This window comes from Vitis vinifera, chromosome 4, assembly GCF_030704535.1.
Source record: "Vitis vinifera cultivar Pinot Noir 40024 chromosome 4, ASM3070453v1".
Taxonomy (NCBI): Eukaryota; Viridiplantae; Streptophyta; class Magnoliopsida; order Vitales; family Vitaceae; genus Vitis; species Vitis vinifera.
Window position 1 is genome coordinate 22,714,370 of NC_081808.1, and position 9,736 is coordinate 22,724,105.

At 37.7% G+C, this 9,736-nt stretch overlaps 2 protein-coding genes across 10 annotated transcripts; both read left to right on the forward strand.

Moving 5' to 3' along the window:
* Positions 1–713: 713 nt before the first annotated feature.
* LOC100264584 (uncharacterized) lies at positions 714–6,731 on the forward strand. 9 transcript variants are annotated; one of them, XM_059736506.1, is made up of 6 exons: positions 714–865; positions 975–1,070; positions 1,432–1,512; positions 2,668–5,229; positions 5,334–5,417; positions 6,269–6,731. In XM_059736506.1, exons 4-6 carry the CDS (start codon positions 4,560–4,562, stop codon positions 6,367–6,369), a joined length of 855 nt encoding a protein of 284 aa, XP_059592489.1. In that variant the 5' UTR covers positions 714–865; positions 975–1,070; positions 1,432–1,512; positions 2,668–4,559; the 3' UTR covers positions 6,370–6,731. The 9 variants fall into 9 exon arrangements, with proteins under 9 accessions (XP_059592489.1, XP_010649456.1, XP_010649455.1 ...); XM_010651154.3 differs by having other exon boundaries at positions 715–865; positions 975–1,141; positions 4,512–5,229; XM_010651153.3 differs by having other exon boundaries at positions 715–865; positions 1,432–1,548; positions 4,512–5,229.
* Positions 6,732–7,517: 786 nt separating this feature from the next.
* On the forward strand, positions 7,518–8,894 carry LOC104879192 (zinc finger protein ZAT2-like). Its single transcript, XM_010651151.3, has one exon. It carries the CDS (start codon positions 7,599–7,601, stop codon positions 8,691–8,693), a length of 1,095 nt encoding a protein of 364 aa, XP_010649453.2. The 5' UTR covers positions 7,518–7,598; the 3' UTR covers positions 8,694–8,894.
* The last annotated feature ends 842 nt before the right edge of the window (positions 8,895–9,736 follow it).

A 9,736-nucleotide genomic window follows, 5' to 3' on the forward strand; every position in this document is an offset into this window, starting at 1 on the left:
TTGGCTCACCAACCATCATTTTCAACTTAAAACCATTTAAATAATTTTTAAAAAGTATTTAATACAAAGTTTTAGTTAAAAATAAAAAATCATCCAATTATAAAAGACTTTAAATAAAATAACTTTTTGATGATTTTTGGTGTAAAACAAATAAAATAAAATGCATGAAAAACCTAGTGTGTCAACAATCTTATAGAGATATCCTATCAAATGTCTTAAAGACTCTTTTCTTTGAGACTTCATCTTTTTTCTTTATTTTCCCTCAACTTGATTTGGTCTTTGTTATTATCACTTTGAAAATCATCTTGCTTGGTTACACTTGATATATAATTATTAGCTTCCTTGTTTTGTTATAATCAAAATTGAGATTAATCAAACTTTGGTTTCACACTATATTTTATAAAAATAAATTTAATATTTTCAATTTTTTAAGTATCATAATGACATATTTTGGTTCAAATCTTAACAATATTTTTGTTACCAAATATTTCACTTCTTTATTTTGAATATTTTGAAAATAAAATTATAAAAAATTACATCTACCCCAAACAATCCCTTACAAGATTTTATTAATTCCAATAGTCAATTTTGAATTTATGAAAATTATAAAATTGAAAATATTATTAATCACATAAGCCTGACACTTGGAAACTACAGTTTGTGTAATAATTCCAAGGGATATGCCTATGTGTCAGCCAGCCAAACAGGTCCACAGCGATTGAAAGCCTTGTAGGCTTCCTCATTAAACCCACAGGTCATACAGCTCTCTCTCTCCCTCCCTCTTTGTTTCCCTCTCTCTCTCTCAGTACCATCTAATGCTCCATTCCGAACTATTGCATCTCTCATATCAAAGCCGCTGTTTCTGGTAACCTCACTGATTTTCATGATAATTCATTTTCTTTGTATGAATTATATTTTATGGTATGATATGATATGCCAATGTTTGTGCTTTTTTGTTTTACAATTGGACTTAGGTTGGACATCAATGCGGGGTTTCTTTGATTATTCTGTGAGTTCAATGCACTGAAGGATTCGTGGGGCCTTGATATTCTGTGAAATTGTAATTGCAGGTGAGGAATTTGGGAAATTGGTACCTGGGGTTTTGCTGTTTCGGGCTTTGAAGGAGGAACTGCCTTCTTAGGTTTTGTCTATTTTGTGATTTTGCGTTGATTGGTTCATATGCTTGTGAATGTGTTTTCATTTATGATGTAGGGTTTGATTCTTTATCAGCTGTGTCGTTCACATTTTTATTTATGAACAAACAGATGATCATGTTTCTGATTTCACACTTTTTTTCTGGGTTATTTTCTTGGTTTAGTTTTTGAAATTTAATTTTTGATATGCTATACTGTAAGGTTTTCACTTCCATTGCGATATTGTCAAACTCAGCTGGAATGCCAACTTGAAAAGGATCTTCTGTTGTTGATGTAGGGTTCTTCTACTTGCCTTAGTTTCAGACTGTGGGGAAATGTTACTCTGCCTCGATTTGTGCCACTGCTCTTCATATCACAGGTTGTTATCATATATCAGATGGAGAGAGAATCCAAGGTTCTTTCATCCATCCTTATGCTATTGCTGTGGCAGCAGCGCCATGACTGCTTCTCCCCACCTTTTTCTCTCTCCTTTTGTTTTAATTGAAAAAAAAAAAGCAAAGAACATGAGAATGAGAATAGAAGGAAAAATGGGAAAAAAATGGAGGTGAGGAAGATGATGGGGAAGCAGATTAGGATTTAGGGTAGGGTTTGTTTGGGTTTTGTGTGGAAAAAGATGAAGGTGTGTAAATAAAGGGGAAAAAAAGGAAAATGTGGGTATAAGGAGAATGAGGGGAGCACAAATAGAAACCCCCATTGTGAAATGATCTGCTTTATACTTATGCTGGAAATATTCTCCACCAATTTAAACAGAGCCTAGTTGAAATTTGGATTGTAAATTTTTCAGTGAAAGCTCTGACTGAAAACATACATATAGAAGAATAAATTAAATTCATTGGCCTGAGTCCCCTTTTTTGGGATTAGTTACATTGAGGAAGTGTACTCATATTTTTCTTGATAAGGACATTCATCATTTTTTTATTTAGGGAGAGGTTTTCTCTTTGTGGTGAATGGGGTTTTCTTATCCTTTTGTCTTTGGGGAGACAATTTTCCAGTTCCCATGCACATCTCTGTGGTGTGGTCTCATTCTCTCAGCCCCCCTGCCTAGGTTACTGACATCAAGCCTTCTTCTAATGATCTTATTTTTACTTTATTTCTCTTGTTATGCTTTATCCAGACTTATATCAGGTGTAGCCACTTGAATTAGCCTTGAGCATCCTATAAAATCTATTAAGAGGCTATTTGATCATGTTCTGGTGGGCTGACCTTATTGGTTTGACCTCTTCAGGCTGCTTGGCATTTTTTAGGCCATCTGATCCAGTATGGCCCTTTTGAAAAATTTGATCACATCTTGGCTTTGCAAACAATTGTCCTTTTTGACCACTGAAATTAGCTGCTAGGATCCCAAATTTTGCATATTTCAGACTCCGAACTATTTTTCATTCTTGATTCTTGGAGTTTCTTTTATCTGCATTCCCTCAGTATGAGTGCAATAACTTCTTTGACTTTTAACTTTGTTCATCAGTCAGTCAAAAATAGACTCATTGTAACTAATGGATATTATTAATTTTTGCAGTAAACAGCTTTTGAGGCCTATCTCAAGTGGCAAGGAGTTAGGGTTGGGATGGGGGAGGTTAATAGTGAAAAAAAAAAAAAAGGTTACCCATAAAAATGGTTTAAATGTAAAAGTTGCCCATAAAAAAAATGTCTTTGCAGTAAATATTTGTGTATTAGTCAAAAAAATTTATATTTTCTACAACCATCAAGCCTTAATGCTTTAGTGGTTGGACATACCTAGAGAAACTACTGCACTTGAATTCCCTAGCATTTTCCAAGCCGCCAGCTTTAGGGTACTTGCTCCTCAGTGAAGTAGCTGCCTATGTGCAACCTAGGGGACTCACTGCCTACAATGTAGTAAGTCAATAAATGACTGCTAAATGTGCTATTACTACATCCTATATTAATTATTCATTTTTTTGGTGGTTCTATGTCATCAAGATGAGTTAGGAGCAAGCTATTTCTTGCATCTAATTCAAAATCTGTTTCTCTTGCCTTTAGTTTTGCAATCCGAATGCCTATTATGAGCATTTATTAGTTATATGACATCACCCTATAAATGACATTCCACTGCTATTGTCTCCTTATTCAGTGTGCTCATAAGCTAAAGTCTCTTGCTGAAATACATGACTTGCAGTTTTTATGGCACTAAGGGGTTTAAGGAAATCTCCATAGGAAGGTATTCTGTGTTGAAATGGTAATTCATAAAAACATGTCCACATTGAGAAGGTAATTCATAAAGACATGTACTCTATTGGGAAGTTGATATAGTTTCAAGTATCAATTGATGAGGAGCAAGCTAGTTGTGATACAAACTCACGAGCACTATTTTTGAAAGCTTACTAAAAGAATGGAGATACACTAATAAGAATGTCAGAATCTGGCATACATAGTTTTTTGTTTGCAAGTTTTGGCTATTGTTATTTATGAAATCTGGGATCAAATGGACTTTATACTGGCTGTTTAAAATTGTGAAAAAATGTTACCTTCTTGGTTGAAAGTTTTTCACTTTTGATAATCTAGAAGTAGTAAACCTAGTTTACTTAGGATTCCAACCTTGAGTTTGTAATTATAGCTTTGTACTGTGTAAGTTCTCTTTGGGGTTTACATATTATTCTTTCCAATTCAAGCTTCCCCTCCTTAAATAATACTGTGGCAACATGATTTGAAGGATGGTGGGCAAACGCCAGTTCTTCTCAACATGTTTGCTGTGGAAGAAGACGGTTCAAAGATCCGTTCCTTAGTCAAATGTTAAGAAAGTACAATTGGGAGAATGGTTTTATGCCAGAATTCTTGTCATGGCTGAGGTTAAAGGTTCACCTGCAGAGAGATGCTCCTTAAAGATGTATAACTTAGACTTAACATGAGAGAATCTGGTTTCAGTTTTTTGTTCTGAATAGAGATGATTTACACAGACCATCAAATCACAAAATTATATGCTATCAGTTCTTCTATTGAACCAAAAATGGTTTGATTGAATTATAGAATATCAAGAAAATTACTTTTTGTTCTGCTGTATGCTTTGTTCAGTTTGTTCAGTTTTTTGTATCTCCTTTTCCCTTAATTTTTGCTTCTATTTTGAGGCATCACACATTTGGGAAGATGTGCATTCCAAATCCATTGTTCACTTCACTTTCAAAAATCTCATGCAGTTGTTTTGTTAAATTCCTTCCGAGACTTGGAAGACTATCTAAAAATTTAGCAGAAAAACCTCATAGTTTTTTCCTCTAAAAGGACTCTACCCTTTCCTGTAGATGCTCAAATGCTCACATCTCCTGTCTGTTATTTGATTTATGTAACATCATTGATTTTAAGGAAACATGTGTCAATCGTCCAACACTTTTTTTCACCATCATTCTCTAGGTAAGTCTAAGAACTTGCAGTGAGGAGTTGCTTCTGATGTTTTAACAAATGATCGACTCCAAATTTGGTGAATATGAGAAGGGCAACACTGGAATTGGCTTGGCCACATGTGACAAGCAAGCACTGGCCCCAGTGAAGAAGACTGCATTGAGAGATTTGCAGAATGACAACAGAACTGTGTTGCCCAAGCCCCTGGAAAACTCTCCAGCTCCTAAGGATGCAGAGACCACTAAGAATGTCATCAAGCTTTTGGGTGCCAAGAGACCCACACCAGATCGTCCGCTTAGCCCCTCTCGACCCCAGTCCTTAAGCAGTAATGGTGCAAACGGGCATCTTGTTTATGTCCGTAGAAAATCTGAGGCAGAACCAGGTAAGAACAGTGCTCAGGACAATGATCATAGTGCTGATTATCCAGAATCAAGACAACTGGGCCAAAAGGGAGATATTCCTCAACAAGCCCAGATGAAGGAGCCTAAGGGTGCTGGATTTTCAACATTTTCATCTATTCCTGCAGCTCCGACAACAACTTCATCTGGAGTTCCTTCAGTGCCTATTCCTCTTGGAAAGCCTGTGAATGGGCCCCATGGAGCTAATTCTGAAGTAAGTTGTTCTGAGAATTCTCAGGATGTAGCAAATATGCACTGGGGAGAGCGGTTAATTCAGCTGGAGGCATATTTGAAGGATTGTGACCACTCAAATCAGGAGGCCTATGTCCAGAGTAAGTGCTTGACTCGTAAAGGACTTGCTTCAGGATATTCTCTCTTTTCTCCCTGTTAGACAATTCCATAACGATGATCTTGTATGTGTTTGTGATTCTATTAGAGCTTCGGTCTTTTACCTCAGCTGAACGTAGCAGACATGCAGTTGAACTGGAGAAAAGAGCCATCCACCTCTTTCTGGAGGAAGGTAAAGAAATTTTTAACATCCTTACTCAACATTTTGCTCCCAGAATAACATAAAAAATAAAAAATAAACTGACAAAAAGTCATGGATTTTCAACGTGCTGTTTTAACAGAAATCATTTAGACTGCTCCCTTAATCCTTTACCTACTATGATTTTAAAAGGAATCTCATGTTGTCTCTGTAGCTGTCAATAATTTTATGTGTTTCTACCATTCATTTAATTACTCTCTCTTACATAACTATCACTAATTGTCCAATTTTTAGGCCTCTCCTGGAAGGAACCATTAGCCACAGTTGCATAGATGAACAATCCAATTAACTGATGAATGGATATCTTCTCCTGACATTTCCTTAGCTTTACATACATCTGTCTTCTGTCTATACTTACAGTTTTCTTTTTCTGATTATATCTTACAACATAATGCACTGTATGGAATAACACTCTTCGAAATTGTTTCAGTTCATGATCATTTATACAAGTGAACTACTGTGATTCCTGATTAAATTTAAAAATGAAGGGCAGGGCATGGATGCCATGTTTCTTGTTCCTATTGTTCAGAAACCTGTCAAAGATGCACTAGTAGGAAACTACCAGCTACATTCTGGTATTAGAGGTTTTTGTTTATCGTTCAGAAACAGTTGAAAAACTCATTAACAACTAAGACAATGGTGAGAGATGTAATAAAGGTTCACTTTGTGTTTTCCAGATTAGAAACTTCTACATCAGGATGCTCTATCCTGTGTCCATGTCTGCATGTTATTTATTGCCTTGTTTATTTATTTATCATTGTTAGTCATTGATACAGTTATGTAAATGATAAAACGCTTCATTTGGTCTTTCCTCCTTATTGCAGGGAGAGAGCTAGAACGGATTAAGGCTCTGAATGTTCTGGGAAAATATGATACAAAAAATGTTCCACCACAGCTGACTCCACCGACCAAATCAGACAACTGATAAACCATGTTCCCTTATCGTGCATAGTTGCTGCTGGAAAGAACCTAGTCACCATCTTGTCTACTTGCTTTTCTCTTCTGCAGGTTGAACTTTCTAATACCCAACGTAGCTGTTGGCTTTCTCAAATGTTTGATATTATGATTGTGTAGACCCCAATCATTTTTCCATAGAGTCCAAACTGGCCCCCATCAAGTGGGGATGCATGCATTGATGGAGAAAACGTGGGTCCAAGTACTGGTACTCTGAGATTTGTTGTAAAAGTTGTAGAAAAATTTCTCTTCCATTGTGTTGAGAAAGGCAAGTTATAGACTGTCATTGTAACAACCATTAATACTATTCCCAATAACATGTTCTGTTCTGTTTTGTTCTGTGTGGCAATTCTGTTTATCAGTGCTTTTGTCTGTTATTTTGATGAAGAATATTTCAGAGGCCCTGTAGACTTCTGTTTGATTAGATACGTGTAAATGGTTTGAAACCCAGGTGGCTGAGACTGTCCATATGCCTAACAGATCTCTTCATTTTATGCCTATTTATTGTTAATAAAAGATGTTCTCTATATTAGTACCCTAAAATTTTTTCAAATCGTTATTGACCATATTTATGTAATATAGAATTTTTTTCATTTTATGTCTGAGATCATGTATATCCTTGATAAAGACAAGAGTCAATTTTTGTATTGCACATTGGGTTGGATTGGATTGGATTGGGTGAATGGGGGTAATTTCATATAGAAAAATATTAACCCATAAATACCAAAATTAAGGGTGCATGCAGGGAGCCATTTTTCCTCTATAATATATACATGTAAATTCAAGTGAAAAGAATCTCAAATTGATTAATCGATTGACATGGTATTACTAGATAAATGACTTCAAATGATCATATACATTAAAAAAAAAATTAAGCATCATGCCAAGAGCAAAGGGTATATTTGTCATTTTGAGGGGCTGCTTTGAGCAGTTGGTTTCCCGCTTCTTCAAAATGGTACAGAAGTGTGGTACTGGATGGCCGGTCGACTGGCAACAATTAACAACCCCATGCACCGTGAAACTATCTAGTGTGAACGAACCATGGCGTCCACTCCGATCCAATATTGATCTGCGCCTACAGTTGGAGGCACTGATACAACATCAATCCACGCGTACGGACTACGGTTATGAATGAAGGGTCGTATCTTTTGACATGGGAGGAAAAACTGTTTAACTGAAAATAACTGCCAAATCAAAAAAATGTTCCCGGCACTATATAACTGCTATCATGGCACTGCATTAGAAGCCGGTGACATTGTACAAAACTTTGTCTACCCCTCGCTGCTGCAATTCCAAAGCTTTATGGATAATAATCCCAAGGATTCTTCAGCAAGTTCCCCTAATCGTGACGGCCAAAGACGCAGCCCTCAGCATGCAAATTCTGGCGAAGATGAAGCCGGCGGTCCACCACCCACCGAACACCAGAGGCCAGAACAACACGAGACGGGTGGTACTGCGCCCGAATCTTCTACTGCGGTCTTGCAAACTGCCACTGAAATACCTGCTGCTACCCAAGAGAGACAGAGTACTATAAGAGTGCAGGTAGAGGTCGTTGGTGGCGATGGTTCCGGACAACGGGGCCGTGGAGCGAAGAGATCCCGCGCCGGAGAAGAGGGGGCAGGGCCTAGCGGGACCAAGGCCAAGAAGAAGCCACAGGAGTTTGATGCACCGGCTGTTGCCTCACCCTGTAGTGTTTGTGGCAGACGGTTTGGGTCGTGGAAGGCGCTCTTCGGCCATATGCGGAGTCATCCGGATAGAGACTGGCGAGGGATTCACCCGCCGCCAAGGTTCAACCGTGAAGGAACGCCTGAAGGGGCGGATGATGATCAGGAACCTGACGACAATGTGGTAAGGGAACAAGCGGAGAATCTACTCTTGGGGGTGGCGCATGAGGTTGCTGCACGGTTGGGAGCGGCACCAGAACCTGGCAAGGCAGCTGGTGAAGCGCCAGGGGTTGCAGGACGAGATGTTTCTGGTTCTCCAGGAGCGAAAACGACAGATGAGGGAGGAAAAACGGAGACAGAAACAGGGCATAGATGCACTATTTGCTCACGAGTTTTTTCATCTGGTCCAGCTCTTGGTGGGCACATGCGCAGCCACTCCGACAGACAAGATCAGGCTGCATTGTCTTCATCTACTCAACGGAGAAGGGGTTTGGGCATTGACTTGAACTTGCCAAATGAGCCAGACGCTGAACCACCAAGAAGCCCTTCCTCTCCTACGCCTCCTCCTCCTGAGAGAAAGGAAGGAGGGTTGGATTTGAACAGGCCACCTCCGCCGAGTGATGAGGAGTGAACCCACCTCGCACTGTCTCTGTCTCTGTCTCTCTCTCTCTCTCTTTTGTCTTTCCAATAAAGAGGGGACCTATCTTTCTCTCCACTGAATAAGGTTGGCTGTTTGGGATTATTTTCTGTTAGAACATCCATCTCTTTCCGGAACCCGTAGACATTTCCTGGGGTTGTTTGTTTGTTATTAAATAAATTCATTTTCCGATTCTGCTCTTTTTTTTTTTTCTTTGTCTTACTCTTATCAAAGCTAGCCAAGTCACGACTATGAATATTGACTTAATACTGGGCCTGCTGGGCTTCAACATTTTCAGTGCCCATCTAGGATGGTCCCAGTTTGGGCCGAAACCTTTAAAAACCTTTTTCCCGTCCCCCCCAGTCTGAGATTTGGGCAACGTGGAGAGGTGGCCATATTGCCATTGATTTATGCAACTCTATGATGTCATTATCCAAGTGGAAATGTGACCATTTCCAAGTGGATTTTACAGAGCATACCCTGTACTGAATCGGAATTCGGAAAGCGGGGAAAAATGCTACAAACCATGGAAAAGATTCAGCAGAAATATTTTTTTCATATCATTTTTAAGATCTAGTCATTCTATGGTACCGAAAAGTGCTTTTCCGTACCATACCTCCATTTTTTAACCAATAAAAATAAGCCACATGGAAAGTTTAGATGAATAAAAAATTCGAAAAAAAAAAAACCAATACTACAAGTTACCAACTGGTGACCATGTCTGTAAAAAGGAAGCAATCTCATGCCCCTTACATTTAAATTATCTTCACAACCACCAATTATATTATTGAACAATTTATTTTATAAAAATTGTAAAATATTTAAAATTTTGTAAAAATAATATGTTGTGAAATAAATTTTGCCACTGATTTTATGATATAAGATTTTAACACTAAGACCTTGTGAAAAAATCATTTATAATTAAATTAAAATGAGTATTTATTATTAAAAATTAGAATTATGATCCATCAAAATGATTAATTAAAGATTGTATTATTATTAATTTTTATTTAATTTTTTATGGAAAAGATTGGATT

What these genes read in the sequence shown, in the direction of transcription:
- LOC100264584 (XM_059736506.1), top strand. Translation starts at nt 4,560, where the DNA reads ATGATCGACTCCAAATTTGGTGAATATGAGAAGGGCAACACTGGAATT. An exon ending in TCAGGAGGCCTATGTCCAGA is followed by an intron (nt 5,230 to 5,333) that starts GTAAGTGCTTGA and finishes TGATTCTATTAG; the next exon opens with AGCTTCGGTCTTTTACCTCA. An exon ending in CCACCTCTTTCTGGAGGAAG is followed by an intron (nt 5,418 to 6,268) that starts GTAAAGAAATTT and finishes TCCTTATTGCAG; the next exon opens with GGAGAGAGCTAGAACGGATT.
- LOC104879192 (XM_010651151.3), top strand. Translation starts at nt 7,599, where the DNA reads ATGTTCCCGGCACTATATAACTGCTATCATGGCACTGCATTAGAAGCC.